The sequence below is a fragment of the Garra rufa genome, chromosome 14 (genome assembly GCF_049309525.1).
Source record: "Garra rufa chromosome 14, GarRuf1.0, whole genome shotgun sequence".
Taxonomy (NCBI): domain Eukaryota; kingdom Metazoa; phylum Chordata; class Actinopteri; order Cypriniformes; family Cyprinidae; genus Garra; species Garra rufa.
The window spans coordinates 40,742,713-40,760,730 of NC_133374.1; the positions used below are offsets into that span (position 1 = coordinate 40,742,713).

At 36.4% G+C, this 18,018-nt stretch overlaps 1 protein-coding gene across 1 annotated transcript; it reads left to right on the forward strand.

Annotated features, from left to right (window-relative positions):
* Positions 1–143: 143 nt before the first annotated feature.
* On the forward strand, positions 144–17,214 carry LOC141284751 (protein NLRC3-like). Its single transcript, XM_073817761.1, has 11 exons — positions 144–475; positions 884–976; positions 7,909–8,016; positions 9,738–9,845; positions 11,647–11,727; positions 11,882–13,687; positions 14,298–14,471; positions 15,154–15,327; positions 16,052–16,225; positions 16,450–16,623; positions 16,795–17,214. Exons 2-11 carry the CDS (start codon positions 927–929, stop codon positions 16,799–16,801), a joined length of 2,856 nt encoding a protein of 951 aa, XP_073673862.1. The 5' UTR covers positions 144–475; positions 884–926; the 3' UTR covers positions 16,802–17,214.
* The last annotated feature ends 804 nt before the right edge of the window (positions 17,215–18,018 follow it).

Here is an 18,018-nt window from a genome sequence, read left to right on the forward strand (position 1 = left end):
TACAAACATATTTTTCATACACGGTAATAAATAAATAAATAACCGTAGGCTAATAAAATAAAAAAACGTCACTTTAATTTAACCATTTCCAAGCAGAAAGGCTCTGCCTGCTTCAGGCTCTTTACAACATGCGCTGTATAGAAAATGACAAATTAAAGGACTGAAGCGATTTATACAGGACAGTTATGTTCTATATTTTTTGTCAGGACAGGACCCCTTAAACTTCACGAACCGCTTTTACGTGGGAGGGTGCGAGCGGACCACTTCCTGTTTACGCAGTATGCAGACACAGCTTTTCCTCTAGATGATTTAGCGGTTATTTTTCTGTACATCACTGTGGATATGTGTTTTCTGTTGTGCTCGTTATTTTACTTTTACGCAGCAGGAATTTTGTCACACAAAATGGAGCAACGAATCGTTTATTGTAAAGCTTTGAAATAATGTGTACGATAGTCTACCTGGAAATCCGAACAAGGTAAGTGTAAAGTCATTTGTTTATGTGTTAGAAAACTGTGACGCAGTCTTTTGTAAGTTTGGAGTTAATGTGCATTTTGTTAATTTTAATAGTTAAGGTTTCATTTTCAGTATGTTATGTAAACGTAGACCTTGGAACAGCATAAATCAATATATAAATAAATAAAGATATATAAAGATACATACATATATATATATACAGAACAAATCCCAGTGCAACTGAGTGAAGCAGTGGACATTTGACACTTGTAACAAATGTGTACATTAATACCACCACAGAGTCGTTTTGATTAACTGCATAGAGGTTAAAAAAATTGTAAATGCAGGGTCCAAGAATGTTTCCAAATACATCAGGTTCTTTGTCACACCATATTCAACTTGCAGTAATTATTTTGTGGCTTTTTCTTAGTGTAGCTGTGTCGGTGGAGACCTCCATGAGGACTGAATGATCAATGGACAAAACACAAACATTTGGAGATGGAGACTTTCATCCAGAAATCAGGTACTGACATTAAAGTAATCATTAAAACAGGGCTTGACATTAATCTTTGACATGTGCTTGTCCTTCGGACAAGTAACGTTAAATTAGACATTCACTTGTCCGGGGCAATAAAATGCCTTTTTTTTTGCTGTAAATTAATCCATTCTGAAGCAATAGTCTCATCACTACTCTATAAGGTCTTACTTTAATCTGAATATTTGTGATATTTGCCTTAAATTGATTTCTAGGACACTTTTTAACTTTATTTTCCTAACCTACTGTAGGCTATGTGTCATCATTCACATCAAATTCTTAAATTTTATCAATACATCAAATTAGAATAATTAGACTCTGTATGGTTACACTAATTAAATCAGTATCAACAAACTCCATCTTTCCATTGCACAGGAAAAACCGAGCCTGCAATGAAATAGACGTTTAACTGTATTTACTTAGACTGTTTAATGAAGATAAGAGGTTCCAAAAAATGCATTTACACAGTAAAACTGCAAATACATAAATAATGTTATAAGATTAATGTTTTACTTTTTTTTAAACATAAATCTAAAATGTTGGAAAAATGCAATACCTTTAAATATAAAACCGAACCACCAATAGGTGGCAGTAGTCACTGTCTTAATGAGCGAGTCACGGATTCAACCAGTTTATTCACTGACTCGATTCATTAAAAACATGCTAAATCATTCAGTACTGAAATACCACTGTGTTGCTCGGAGATTCACGGAGGTTCTGCTGTTGCTTTGCTTAGAACTATTTTCGTTAGCAATAACCGTTAATGATGTGTCTACAATGTAAGTCAGTTAATATGAAATGATGTTTTATTAACAAGGTTCTGGAGGCGCACGATCAGACTTCAGAGCTCAAGCAGATTAGTTGTAAGGGCGAACTCGTGAACTACTAGTATATTGAACTACTGTCAGGGGCACCGCTAAGGGGGTGGGGAGTTAGGACAATTCTAAGGGCCCATGCCCTTTAGGGGCCCCCAGAGATCTGCTTTGGTGTGGTAGGGGGCCGGGGGCCCAACCTCATATTTTGTCATAGGGCCCAAAATTGCGAGCGGCGCCCCTGACTACTGTTGTATACAATCAATGTCACGTTTGCAACCGTAATGGTGCTTTTCTACCGCAGTGTGTTTGTTCATGCTTGTTTCTTTGTGTGTGCGGTTGCGCCTATTAGTGTTGATTTTCCGTGAGCCATATAGCCTGCACGAGCTTGATACTTGATACTGTCCGGTTTCAGTCATCTTTAGAAATACAATCAGAATTATTCTCACCAGAGTTTCGTTGCTGCGCTAGTTATTGTTTGTAATTGATGTTTTAATCGGGTTACTTGTCCGGTCGGGCAAGTAAAATCCTCTTTCGCTTACCCTTTCACAAAATCCACTTGTCCCAGACAAGCGTTAATGTCGAGCCCTGATTAAAAGATTTCAATGAGGACAGTTTTAGAGATATAATGGCATCTTTTTAAACAGACAGATCACTAAAATGAACAAAAAAATAGCAGAGCTTGAACCCGTAGAAAATTATTTACATACTATACTTTAATGGTATCACATGCAAAAAAAAAGAAAAGAAGAAAAAGCTTTTTAATATAGTCTGCTCTCGCTCTCTCACCAGGACTCGCAAAACTTCAGATTCTCTGGTAGCCCTTCAGGCAGGTACTCTTCAGATTTTGGTAGCCCGAAAATTTAACAAGCCTAATAATTTTTTTTTTTTTTTTAATATAGTAAATTAGATAGGAGTCTAATGTCAATCAAAAATGTTTTAAATACACAAATATAAACAAATATCAAGGAAGGAATTTTTTTCCACTTCATTTAGTGTAACTGCTAAAAAATATCAATTTAAGGCAATTTATTACCCTTTTTAAGAGCTGCACAAGTACAATGAACAGTATAAGTGGGGTTAGAAAATGTACGGTAAAATATTAAGCCATAAAAAGACATGATTTATAATTCATATACAGGTTCACACAAAAACAAAATATCTTATCTTATACAATGGCATTTCAGCCTTTATATATGGAGTTAGAATTGTTGCATAATTCCAAATGAATACATTATGATCCACAAATAAATATAAAGCAATTGACAAAAACCAAGCATATTCACAAAATAAATACATTGAGATCCACAAATAAATCTTAGAGTTCCACATACAGGAATTATATTCACAAGTAAAAAACATTTGAATTGCAAATAAAAAACATACTCACAATTTGTTTATTTATTCTACAAACACAACTTTGCCTGGCATTTATATGTGAATTGCGTACTGTGCATTTGTAAATCGCTACTGTACAAGCATTTGTGGACAGCTCTCTGTGCAATTGTAAATCGCTGCGTATTTGTGATTTGGATGGACTCCACCCACCTTATACTTAAGCCAATCAGATACCGGCCACATGGGGCTGACCAATCGTTGCACGTTCTCGCTCCAACCAATCACGTTTTGCCTTACAATCAGTGCGGGACCTACGGTGACCTGGAGGGGACATCTTCGGTTCACTTACGTTTGTCGACATATAAACTCGTGGTCACGAGATATTAATTCGTGGGGACGTCACATTATGTCGTGGCCACAAGATCATTTTGTCGAGGTAAGGACATCCTTATGTCGTCACCACAAGATGCGATGATGAGGGAACAGCATCCATTTCTCGTGGCCAGGAGTTTAATTCATAAACAAACCTGCCTGACCATAGTAGCCCAGGATTATTAGAGATAGGTTTTTTAATATTTTATTTTGAGTTAAGAAATTATTATATTAATTTAATTTTATTTATATTAAATTAATTTATATATTATATTATATTAAATGTCATAGAAATTAATACAATATTAAATTATTAACATTTGTAAATCGTTTATGGTCACACACAGGCATAAATACATTCATAAAGTTAAAACTTTATTGGCATAATTGTTGTTTACAATATTTGCAAAATATATGGCAAATAGCATATACAGAAAATTATTTAGGTTAAGCGATTCACAATAAATAAAAAATAGATAGCTCTGAGTCACTTAATTTATTATTATTATTATTATTATAAGGCTATTATTATTTTAATAACTGGTTAGGGCTATATATTTTTAACACCTGATAATCATGCTAATAAAGTTTTGACTTTATGATTGTATTTATGCCGTGTGTGACGATAAATGAGCATGTTTTCATTTACAAATGAAACTACGTGAATGATTCATTCCTCGGTAAAACAGGATAGTATTTATATAGTCTAGTCAATTTATTTGACTAAATAAAATACAATATATGTTAAATTCAAACTTTAAACTGCATTCCAGTAAAAATCCCAGTCACAGAAACTTACAGTATCATTTACATTCAGAACGTTAAGTAAAGAGATCGAAATGAAGGAAAAAAAACGAATATAAAGAAATAATACAATTATTACCGAAAAAAGAGGATCAGTTAATGGACAAGACTGTGGGATGCATAAAATGTTTCTTGTAGGGCTATTTCATTTGATGTACTTTATGTAATATTTATTCATGATAAACTTGTGAATGCTGTCTACATCGCGCACAGACAGCACTCGCTATACAGCATCGCCTATTGTTAATGTAATAATTTAATATTGTATTAATTTCTATAACAATTAATATAATCATTTCTTAACTCAAAATAAAATATTAATAAACCTATCTCTGATAATCCTGGGTTACTATGGTTACGCAGGTTTGTTTATGCATTAAACTTGTGCCCACGAGAAATGGATGCCGTTCCCTCATCATCGCATCTTGTGGCCACAACATAAGGATGTCCTTACAACATAATATGACGCTCCCACAAGTTAATATGACGTTCCCACGAGTTTATATGTAGTGGCCACGACAAACGTAAGTGAACCGACGTTGTCCCCTCCAGGTCACCGTAGGTCCCGCACTGATTGTAAGGCAAAACGTGATTGGTTGGAGCGAGAACGTGCAACGATTGGTCAGCCCCACGTGGCCGGTATCTGATTGGCTTAAGTATAAGGTGGGTGGAGTCCATCCATTTGTGGATTAGTGTGCGTCTTGACGCTTGAAATGTTTCAAAATCCACAAATATGTGCAGCGATTAGTGATGGGAAGTTCGGATCATTTTACCGGCTCGGATCTTTGAGTCTCGTTCAGCAAAATGAACGAATCTTTTTTCGAGTCATTTCGTTCATTTTACCAAAATATAATTAAAAAGCTACATGTTACTTCCATAACACATGTGCTGCTTATACAAATGTTGATCACACTACAAACAAGACAAAACTTTAATGCTATTAGAAACAGAAAAGATTAATTCATTGTTTAGTCTATGATTAGCTCCCTTGCCTCTGTCTGTCCAGGTTTGAGTCGTTCGTTCATTACGTGCCAGTCCCATCGTAGACATATGTCTATGAGTCCCATAGCTTAACTAACGCAGTCTGAGCCGGAAAGAGAATTGATTAGTTCATCTCTCGAGTCTTCGGGTTTGAGTCATTCGTTCGTCAAAGGGGAAAAATAATAAGGCTATACGTTCATTATTTCAAAAAGAAATTGTTAGTAAACCACGTGTTATTTTCTATTGGTCTAAGTTTATCAGAAATATTGATTGGGAGAAAGTTTGGGTATTACCCAATAAATACCTTATTACAAATAAAATTAAAGAAATTTAATTTAAGATACTGCACAAGTTTTACCCTGCTAAGCATTATTTAAACAGATTTAATGAAGAAATAGATATAAATTGTTCATTTTGTACAACACACCCAGAAACAGTACCTCATATTTTCTGGCATTGTCAGTATTCAAAGAGGCTATGGTGGGAGGTTTCTAGATTTATAAATGACAAGGTGCTGTCCAACTTCTTTTTACTATACGAACATGTAATATTTGTTTTTTTGAACTATGACAAGAAGCTGGAAAATGAGGCTTTCATTATCAATCTTTTGATCATACTTGTTAAGTTTCATATTCATCGTTGTAAATTTAGTTATCAGAAACCTCTTTTTTTTCTGTAGTACTTAAAGAATTCGATATTTATAGAAGTACTAATAAGGTGAGTTGTTTGATTGTTTGACTCATTTAAGTTATTATGATTTAGCAAGGCCTGTCATTTCTTTTCTCTTTTTTTGTTTTGTTTTTGGAACTCTAATGGTGCGTTCACACCGGATGCGACTTGCGCGAATAAATCACGCTATTCGCGCATAGTTGGGCACTTGAACATTTTGAGTTTACTCGCTTCATTCGCACGTGAAATTTGCGTCATTCGCGCACGAAATTTACTTCACAACAGACGCGAATTTGCGTCATGGGAGGGGCGTCCACGACTCGTCAGCAGGAAAGTAGTTGTAAAATAGGTGAATGAGCTCAATTTGCCAGCTTTAGCTTGTTTGTAGTCTCATTATATATATGTAGGTCAAATTGAGTAAAGAGCGTTTTTTTTTTTAAACTTACCAGATTGTCCGACCTTTTCACTCACTTTCTTACAAGCAAGATCCTTTTTATTCCTGTTTCTATAAAAGTACAAATATGTATGGTACAGCTCCGAGTAACCACAGACAGCAACGGTGATTTTGTCCTCCATTGTTGTTTCGGATTTCTGCCTCCGTCACTACTAGAGCAAGCTCCTGATTGGTTAACGCGCCGCAAATTTTCGCCAAAGTTCAGATTTTTGAACTTGCGCGATTCGCGCGAATGGTGCGGCAAACGCTTGAAACGCTCAATGTGCGCCGCTTCATTTGCGCGTTTCGCGCCGCAGGATAGCTATTCGCGTGTTTGCATTGACTTAACATGTAAATCACTCGCGCTTGCCGCTTCATTCGCGTCCGGTGTGAACACACCTTAAGATTTATTTGTGGATCTCAATCTATTTATTTTGTGAATATGCTTGGTTTTTGTCAATCACTTTACATTTATTTGTGGATCATAATGTATTTATTTGGAATTATGCAACAATTCTAACTCCATATTTATACCATTAAAAAGGATAAATCAAGTATATCATTTAGATAGAAGACATTGTTTAGATTTTTAGAAAGGCACATTAACTCTACATTTACATCTGTGTTTGCTGCATAAAAACATGCAATAATTTGACCATAAACAGCTGACAAAATGTATTGGAAATAAAAATTCATTCTCTGTCACGAGGTGGCGTTTTAGGTGCACCGAAATATTACAGTTTCCCTAGTAACTGCTGTAAACAAAGCAGCATTAACGCTCTTTCATCAGGTAGGAAATGAAAATGCCAAAGACACGTTTCTGAGGACAGTCGGTTCCCTTCAGATACATTCATTTAAAGACATCCGTGCCGCGTTTTGACTTTGAAACTTGCAGTGCGCATATTTATTTAATGACATCATTGCCATTTGAAGTTTTATGCAGCCCTATTACGATTGTCGTCTTTCAGTCCCCACGTGTAAGACCTCTAAACAATATAATTAAGTCTTTTCTTATACTATTTAACATATTTAAAACTTTTTATGGCCTTCAATTTATGATAGCTCGTCGGGCAGTCTGGTAAAACATTTTGATAGCCCGACTGGAAAACACAATAGGCCCAGGACGTTGGGCTAGCGATTTTGCGAGCCCTGCTCACACACACACACACACACACACACACACACACACACACACACACACACACACACAAACACACACATACACACACACATTTAATTACCCTCCGGTTTTTTTTCTTTTTCTTCTGTTGACCATAAAAGAAGAACATTTTGAAGAATATGGGTAACCGAACAGTTGGCTGTGTTTTTTTTTTATATTTATTATTTATTTTTGCTTCATACTATAAGTCAGTGGGGACTAGTAACTGTTGGGTTACTAACATTTTTCAAAATGTCTTTTGTGTGTGTGTGTTCAAGAGAAGATTGAACATTTTCATTCCCATAACATAATGACATCTGAAATATAATTGTTTATATTTGTGCTCTTCAAGGCCCATCCACCAAGACAAATCAGAACTCAGTTGCGTGTCCATGAAGAGTGAGCGGTCAATGGGATGCCCTCCAAAATTCAGTGGTGAAACCTTTCCTCCTTGTTACAGGTAATTACTGATGACAGAAATGTTATTAGAGTTGAAATGTTGTTGGATGACAGAAAAATTATAACATTGTGTAACTGAGATGGAAATGTAGTGTAGTGTAGTGTTTAATCATTTCCCTTTTATCTCTACTTAATAGAATATAAAAGTTGTGTTATGGATAAAACGTCGGATCAAGGGACTTTTGAACATTTTCAGTAAAGGGTTATTTTTTTGCATGACAAGGAATGGTAAGAAAATACTAGGGATGTGACGAGATCTCGTGAGATCTGATGCGTCTCGCAAGATCTGACTGGTCTCGCGAGAACGTGACAATATCCTTGCAAAACATTTTGCATTACAGCTGCACGATTCATTTTTAAAAGATTGTAATCTCGATTCAAACACCCACACAATCTTTATTCCTGAATGACAACAATTCAGCTGTGTCTATTATGACTGTTTCACATTGCGCTGCTCACGCTCCACTGACCCTTATGATGTGAAACAGGTGTTAAAGACATTCAAATCAGCATTCATACTGCTGCTGATCCAGAAAGAGCAACACAAACAGTCTTTTCAACCACATACTCATCATCTTTTTCTGTTACAGACATTTAAATTACACAAGTACTGGGATAAAAGTTTGTAAGTTGGGTATAAACATTTATTGTCGACAACTTATTGTCCTCTTCCAGGAGGTGGAGACAACTGCACGGTGTCATTGAATCATTCACTAAGGAGATTCCAATAGTGAAATAAGTCTTTGTGAATTGAGGCACTGACTCCTTTTCCATTCATTCATTCCTTTTTTTTTTTTTTTTTTTTTTTTTTTACAAATTTTGTTAAAATGAATATAATTTTTAAAAAATACTTAAGCAATGAACATTGCTTATGAACATGTCAGAACCACTAGTAATTTGTTATTTTGTTTAGATTTGTTAGGTTTCTCCAATTTATAAAAAAAAAAATCTTGATTGTCAATTTATCCAAAATCATGTGGCTTTAGTTTACATGTTATTGCTGCATATGATTCATTCAAATAGAAGTTAAATTTATAAAATAAAATACAATTTTCCCCTATATATTTCATATATATTTCATAATTCCCAATTTTGTCTTGTGAACTTGTGAGTCTCGTGTCTCATCTCGTGGGATAAGTGTCTCGTTACATCCCTAGTGGATATGTTAGCCGAGTGCTAACATGACTAATTAATGGAACAACACAGTTTGTAAACCAAAATATTTATTGTTACATTCTTTAATATTAAATGAAGTAATGAGAACAACAACAGTCAACATTTATCAACAAATTCTTAGGAAATAGTGGGTTCACAGCGAATTATCAGAACTATTTCAGCAAGAGGGTATTATTGTGTTTTACCTTAAAACCTAAAGCTACACTAGGATTATGCAAATGTGTTACAGAGTCACGTAGATCGATAACAGACAAAAGATTCTAAAATATTTGTTTCTTTTGAGAAACACTATCTTTATGTATAATGCACTTTACTTTTTTGATTAAAAACGTTGCATACTGTTGACATGCAAGATTAGCTACAAACTGCAAAAAAAAAAAAAACATTACAAACTGCAAAAAAATATATTTTTAAAAACCTATATGACCTGCTCTTTAATATTTGTTCTGCAAGGGGTGTGTAAACTTATGTCCAAACCTGTAGCTATTAATTGTATTAAAATGACTGAGTGACCTCTAAAAATATTATATTAACTTATTCTTTAAGGTCAGTCAACCAAGAAAGATCAGAACCAAGTTGTGTGTCTATGAAGAGTGAACGGTCGATGGGATGCCCTCCAAAATTGAATGATAAAGGCTGTCGTCCTGATCACAGGTAATTAGATTGTGAGGGTATATAAACTTTTGGACATTTCCACTTCTGTGTCCATGACACATTTTATTAAGCCTTCACAGTGATCAATTTTACAGTGACCACATTACTTATCTTCAGTATCTCACAAAAGTCAGTACACCCCTAACATTTCAGCAACCATTTCAGTCTATCTTCTCAAGAGACTATAGAAATGAAACTTGGATATGTTTTAGAGTAACCAATGTGCAGCTTGTATAGTAGAATAGATTTACTGTCTTCTGAAAATAACTCAACTTACAGCCATTATAGTCAAAATAGCTCCCAGCAAAAGTGAGTACACTTTAAGTGATAACAGCAGTATGTTGTTTAACCATCCAAAGCCACATCCTATTTATCATGTTTATGTTTTTGTCTGCTTGACAGGACCATACAAAATTGTGTATCTTGTATTAGAGCAGTTAAAATTATGTGTTTTAAGTGCATTCTCTCATACTGACCACTGGATATTCAACATGGCATCTCATGGCAAAGAATTCTCTGAGGATTTGAGAATTAGAATTGTTGCTCTCCACAAAGATGGCCAAGACAATTAGAGGTTCAGTAACTCCATGAAACGAGTTACACTACAGTGTTCAGGGTCATACAGAGGTTTTCCAAGATGGGTTCCATTCGGACCAGGCCTTGCAAGGGTCGATCAATGAAGTTAAGCACTTGTTCTGTGCGTCAGGTGCAGAACCTGGCTTCAAAAAACAGATGCATGAGTGTTGCCAGCATTTTTTTTAAAGGTTGCAGAAGAAGAAGGTCTGCTTGTCAGTGCTCAGACCAAAGTTGATTTGCATGGGGCTGAAGGAAGCCTCTTCTGAAGCTGGCTCACCAGAAAGCCCGCAAACAGTTTGCTTAAGACCACTTGTCCAATTGCAAGAATTACTGGAACCATGTCCTGTGGTCTGATAAGACTAGGATAAACTTGTTTGGTTCAGATGGTGTCCAGCATGTGTGGTGATGCACTGGTGAGGAGAACCAAGAAAATAGTGTCTTGCTTACAGTCAAGCATCATGGTCTGGGGCTGCATGAGTGCTGCTGGTTCTGGGCAGCTGCAGTTCATTGAGGGAAACATGGATTCCATTATGTACTGTACATTCTGAAGCAGAACTTGATGCCTTCCCTCCAGAAACTAGATACAACTGAAGTTTTCCAACATGACAATGACCCCAATCACACCACCAAGATGACAACTGCCTTGCTAAAGAAGCTGAAGGTGAAGGTGAAAGTGATGGGGTGGTCAAGTATGTCTCCAGACCTGAACCCTATTAAGCACCTGGGGGGCATTTTCAAGCGTAAAGTGGAGAAGCACCATGTGTCTAACATCCAGCATCTCTGTGATGTCATTATAGAGGAGTGAAAGTGGATCCCAGCAACAACCTGTGCAAACTCAATTCCATGCCCAGGATGATTAAGGCAGTGCCAGATAACAATGCTGCTTACACAAAATATTGACACTTTGGACAAGTTCACTTAGAGTGTACTCAGTTTTGTAGCCAGCTATTTTGACAATAATGGCTGTATGTTGAATTATTTTTAGAGGGCAGTAAATCTATTCTGCTATACAAGCTGCACATTGACTTCTCTAAAATATATCCAAGTTTTATTTCTATAGTATTGTCTCTTGAGAAGATGCACTATGGTTGCTGAAATGTGAGGGGTGTACTGCGAGATACTGTATGCAGACTTGTATACTATGTTGTTGTTATTTTGTCAAATGTGATGTGATGAGATATTAAATATAATACATTTATTTTATTAGTTCATATTTGTTTTTCAGAGGCCAGCAGAAGAAATCAGACAGAGAAACTGGACAAAATGGCTGGAAAAGAAACCAGAGAATCAGCATCAGAAACCATGGGTGAGACTATAATTTCTTATTTTCTCACAAAATAATGCATGGCTCTTTTTTTCCCCAAATCTTGTTCAAAATTATTACAAGCAAGCCTATTTGGAATGTATACACTGATAAGGCTGCATATGTTTACTAATGCACAGCTATTTTATATTTATAGCAATGGATCTCAAGTCCATAATGCACTTAAAAGGAAACTAAACATGAAGTTTCAGTGTTTATATGAGGGAACTACTAAGCAAGGAAACCTCAAACTCCTAAATGAGATCTACACAGAGCTCTATATCACAGAAGGTCAAAGTGAAGGCTGTAATGAGCATGAGGTGAGACAGATTGAGACACAATCCAGGAGAGCAGCATCAGAGGACACAGTGATCAAATGCAATGACATCTTCAAACCTTCACCTGGACAAGAAAAACCCATCCGAACTGTGATGACAAAAGGAGTCGCTGGCATTGGAAAAACAGTCTCCGTGCAGAAGTTCATCCTGGACTGGGCTGAAGGGAAAGAAAATCATGACTTTCACCTCATATTTCCACTTCCCTTTAGAGAACTCAATTTGATACAAGACGAAAAACTCAGCCTTTTAGACCTTCTTCACATTTTCTTCACAGAAACAAAAGGAATGGAAATATTCAGCAGTGCATATAAATTGTTGTTTATCTTTGATGGTCTGGATGAGTGTCGTCTGTCTCTAGATTTTCAGAGCAATGTGAGGTTGTCTGATGTGACTGAATCAGCCCCAGTGAACGTGCTGCTGACGAACCTCATTGTGGGGAATCTGCTTCCCTCTGCTCTCATCTGGGTCACCACCAGACCAGCAGCAGTTGAACTCGTCCCCTCTGAGTGTGTCCATCGAGTGACAGAGGTAAGAGGCTTCAATGAGCCACAGAAGGAGGAATACTTCAGGAAGAGAATCAGTGATCAGAGTCTGGCCAACAGGATCATCTCACACCTGAAGTCATCAAGGAGCCTCTACATCATGTGCCACATCCCAGTGTTCTGCTGGATCTCAGCCACTGTTCTGGAGAAGATGTTGAGTCAAGCAGAGAGTGGAGAGATTCCCAAGACTCTAACTCAAATGTACACACACTTCCTGATCATTCAGACCAACATCAAACATGAGAAGGACTATGAGAAGACTGTGAAAGATGGAGACATGATCCTCAAACTGGGTAAACTGGCTTTTCAGCAGCTTGTGAAAGGTAATCTGATCTTCTATGAGGAAGACTTGAAAGAGTGTGGCATTGATGTGATAGAAGCATCAGTGTACTCAGGATTATGCACTCAGATCTTCAGAGAGGAATGTGGGTTGTATCAGGGGAAGGTGTACTGCTTTGTTCATCTGAGCATCCAGGAACACCTTGCAGCTCTATATGGACACATGTCCTTCATAAATGACAACATAAATGTGTTCGATCTAATTAACAAAGGAAGCTTGTTGTCAAAATGTTTGAAGTTCAAGAAATATAATTCATCAAAACAGATTTCGCTATCAAATTTTCATCAGGGAGCTGTGGACAAGACATTACAAAGTAAGAATGGACATTTGGACCTTTTTCTCCGTTTCCTTCTGGGCTTCTCAATGGAGTGTAATCAGACTCTTTTAAAAAGCTTTGTAACACAAAAAGAAAACAGCTCACATAACACAGAAAAAACAGCTCAGTATATCAAAAAGAAGATCAAAAAGAATCCTTCTCCAGAGAAATTCCTTAATCTGTTCCACTGTCTGAATGAACTTGGTGACTGTTCACTAATGGCACAAATTCAACATTATGTGACAGCTAGAACATTAAATCAAGTGAAACTCTCTTCATCACAGTGGTCAGCTTTAATATTTGTGTTGTTGACATCAGAGGAAGAGATCAATGCGTTTAAACTGAAAGATTTTGTTGGATCACAAATTAAAGCTGATGAAGTTCTTCTTAAGCTGCTGCCTGTGGTTAAAGAATACAGATCAGCTCAGTAAGTATACTAGGCAATAATTTAAATGAAGGTCAGTAGAGTTTAAGTTTACAATCATTCATACATGAGTTTAATATATAGGCCTAACACTTGATGAACATTTGCTGTAATATATTGTGAATATACAGTTTTAGTTGAGTAAATTTGTCTGTAAACTGAAATAGAAATGAATAAGCACCTGAACTATATCTGAAAGTGATAGAGAATAACTACAGCAGGGATTTCCAATCCTGCTGGTAGAGGGCCACATTCCTGCCAAAGTTTTCCAATCCCAATTAAACACACCTGAACCAGCTAATCAAGGTGTTCAAATTGGAGTAAAACTCTGCAGGACGTTGGGCGATTGGACAACCCTGAACTACAAGATTCAGGAGTGAAGCCGTAAAAACTGTATATTCAGTCAATCTGAGTGCTAGTTTAAAAAATGTAATCATCTAAAACAGTAAACAGGAGTAATGATTTCTTATCAATTGGTTATTATGTAATTGTATTATATGTACATATTTTGAAATTGGAAATTAAGAAAAAAATCTAGTAGAAAACTAGAAAACAATGCTGTGTTCTTTACTGAGAAGTGTGTGTCACTGCTCATGTTTCATTGTCTATGCAGGATGAACAACTGTGGTGTTACAGATGAAGGCTGTGCTGCTCTGGCTTCAACTTTGAGATCAAACCCCTCACATCTGAGAGAACTGAATTTATCTGGGAACAAACTAGGAAGTTCAGGAGTGAAGCTGTTGTCTTCTGGACTAGAGAATCCTCACTGTAAACTGGAGAAACTGTGGTAAATCATCCCCCTCAGAGTTGCATGTTAACTACTGAAGTGTTGTAGAACCAGTTTTTACTTTGACTTTGAAATAAGCAGAGCACATTAATAAAGATCAGCTATTAGTGTCAACCAGACCAGCACGGGAAAAACTCATGCAAATAATGGTGCAGCAGTCACTGTGAGTGGTTTAACAGAAAACACTCCTAAAAGGAGATGAAACTAAGTTTGAATCACTGTCCCTCTAAAATAACCAAAACAGAGACATAACTGTTAATGATTGGGGGGAAATGAGTTCCTTTTTAGGCTCACAGTTTCATCCAGTTTTTGAAGTTGGCTGGTACTCAATGGTAGAGAGAACTGTAACAGAATTTAATTTTGTAATCCATCCATCTCTTCTTCAAACTGCTTATCTTTAAACTGCGATCTCTTCAAAATGGATGGTCATGGACATGATGTAATGATTAAATATAATGTGATAACAGTAAAATGTCCCAAAAACAAGATAACTTATTATAGCTCAACATCTTAAAAGGTTAGTAGGTGCTCTAGTCTGCCACAGCAACCATTAGTAGTCTCTTGGCTAAATGTATATATTTATTTAATGGTTTATTATAGTATTCTTTCTTTGATAAAGTCTCTGCAGAATAAATCTGTTACAAACTGACAAGAGTTCATTTTGTGTATTTTTTCTTTGTAGGTTGAGGTATTGTGAAATCACAGATGAAGGTTGTGCTGCTCTGGCTTCAGCTTTGAGATCAAACCCCTCACACCTGAGAGAACTGGATTTGTCATGGAATAAACTAGGAGACTTAGGAGTGAAGCAGCTCTCTGATGGTCTGAAAGATCCTCGTTGTAAACTGGAGAAACTGTGGTAAGATCCTGTCTGCGAGAATTCCATGTGAACTGGTTCTCTGAGAGGATGCTCTACTCTTTCATCATCTCATCATATGACAACTACTTTTCCCCCCATTTTTTATTATTTTTTTATTATAGTATTATGAAAAAAATAAATGTAATAACTAAAAAGTAATCAGATTTATTCTTTATATTGATGTGATTCATGTCTTCTCTCTTCTAATGATCATGCGGTTTGTGTAAACACTAATTAGTGAATAATGGTCCAGATTTGTTCTGTATCCCAAAATTGGTTCCACACAGAACATAAATCATTTTTCATAAATTGATATAATACTAAACATAATAATTTATGTATCCACATCTTACACTATTAAGGAAGCTGTGCAACAGTTTTATAAGCAGTGGCATATTTATCCAGTTGTTGTTTACATTTCATCTTCTGTTGTTTTTATTTCCATAATCTTCATCTTAGGAATGAGTGTTGCCATCTAGTGGGCCCACTAATTAGCACAGTCATTTTGTGTCATACATGTGCTGACACTTTCACTATATGCAAAGCTACAAAGGTTGAGCTGCAAATATGAGACCACGCAGGTGCTGATGTTTTTTTTTTTTTTTTTTTTTAGATTTTGCAGAAAATTTAAAACTGAAGCATACTTTCATCATTGTGACATGGTTTAAGGTTGCTAATGTTTTGATAATACATTCCTCCTTATGTGACCTTTGGTTTTTCGCAGTTTGGGCAGTTGTGAATTCACAGATGAAGGCTGTGCTGCTCTGGCATCAGTTATGAAATCAAACCCCTCACACCTGAGAGAACTGAACCTTTCATGGAATAAACTAAGAGACTTGGGGGTAAAGTTGCTCTCTGCAGGATTGGAAGATCCTCACTGTAAACTGGAGAAATTGTGGTAAGATGAAAAGACCTGAAAAAAAGGTGCTGTATGAAGGCAAAAAGAAGAGACTATTAATTTAAGATTAAGAAAAATGATCAAACTTCTAATTTTTCTGTCTCTCTGAACTTATTTTACTGTATGTGTTTGGAGCAATATCAGCTATATTCACACCAAACTGAAATTTTAGTGAATTGATTTCTACATACTGAAACTGAGAAGTGTGTTATTGTTCTCTGCAGGTTCAGTGATTGTGGTGTCACATATCATGGTTGTGCTGCTCTGGCTTCAGCTCTAGGATCAAATCCCTCACACCTGAGAGAACTGGATCTGACTAAAAATAAACTGACAGACTCAGGAGTGAAGCTGATGTCTGCTATAAGAGAAAATGGCAATTATAAATTGGACACACTGCGGTGAGTTACTAAACTAATGTAACTACTGTGTGACTTCATGAACATAAAGTGTAAGTGTGCAGTAGGTACAAGTGTAAATTTGGATTGTATTATATTTGCTTGTAAATGTTTACAGTTTGAATGGATAAGACTCTGAAAAACATTAAAGTAAATGTCTTTTTTTAATAACAGGTTTTAGATTTCAGTCTAATCTCTTCAGAACCAGTTAATGGTGAATAAGGAGCCACATCAGAGAATCCACAGTCAACAAGATACACTGGAGACACAGTGAACCCAGTGTGTGTGTGTTTGTGAATAGACTAATTTCTTAAGAAGTTAAACACTATTCTTGTGTTGATCACAAGATGCAAGCCTATTCTGTACACAATGTAGCCTCTACACCATGTGCTCATGTGAAGACTAGCATTCGTTGTTTTTTAAAATGTTTTATAAAATGTATATGTATTCATGTTCCAGTTTTTTTAAGCATGTTTAAATTTATTCCAGAATATTAACTATAAGAATGCAGCTACTGCTGGATGCTCGCTGCTGTTTCAGTCATCATATAGTAGAATATCCAAATAAAAGTCTGTGTTCAACAAGCTGACAGAAGTCCATTCGTTTCTTTGTTGGAAGCATTTTAGTTACGTATAATTTATTGTCATTGTAAATATAAATTTTTTCATGGCCACGGAGGAGAACGTCTCGGTTACATATGTAATCCTTATTCCCTGAAGGAGGGAACGGAGACGTCACGTCGGAGACCGATGAATTGGGATCTCACTTAGAGAGACCAATCCACTTAGAGTGTAACTAAACGAGCCAATGCACACTGGCATGCGATGATTGCATCCAGCTGCTGCTGATCACATCGTGAGTATAATTAGGCAGCAGGTGCAGTGCATAGTTAAGTTTTTGCTGAGAAGCTGAGCCGGGCCCAGCTGTTCAGCGGAGGTACAGCAGCTGTGGCGACGGGACAAGACGTCTCTGTTACCTCCTTCAGGGAATGAGGGTTACATAGGTAACCAAGATGTTCCCAGTCAATTGGGATTCCTACCACCAAGCGCCACGGCTGGTGTCCCCCTCCAGTTAGGGGTGGGAATCTTCAGGCACTTCACGATCCGATTCCGATTCTGGGAGTCACGATCCGATTCCAAAACAATTCTTGATCTACATGTTTTCGCCAATTAATTCTTCTGCTGTGCAAATACAACTTTACAATTTTAAAAACATGTAAAATTGCAGTTTATATGCTTTTTGTTTATAGTTGAAATCTCTGTAAAAGTAGGTGTGTCAATCTTCACTGGTTTCAAGATTCAATTTAATTTAATTACTGTTTTCATTATTAACTAAATATGATGCTCACATTCTTAGTTTTCAATAGTACTGCACATGGCTACATTTTCATATGTTTTA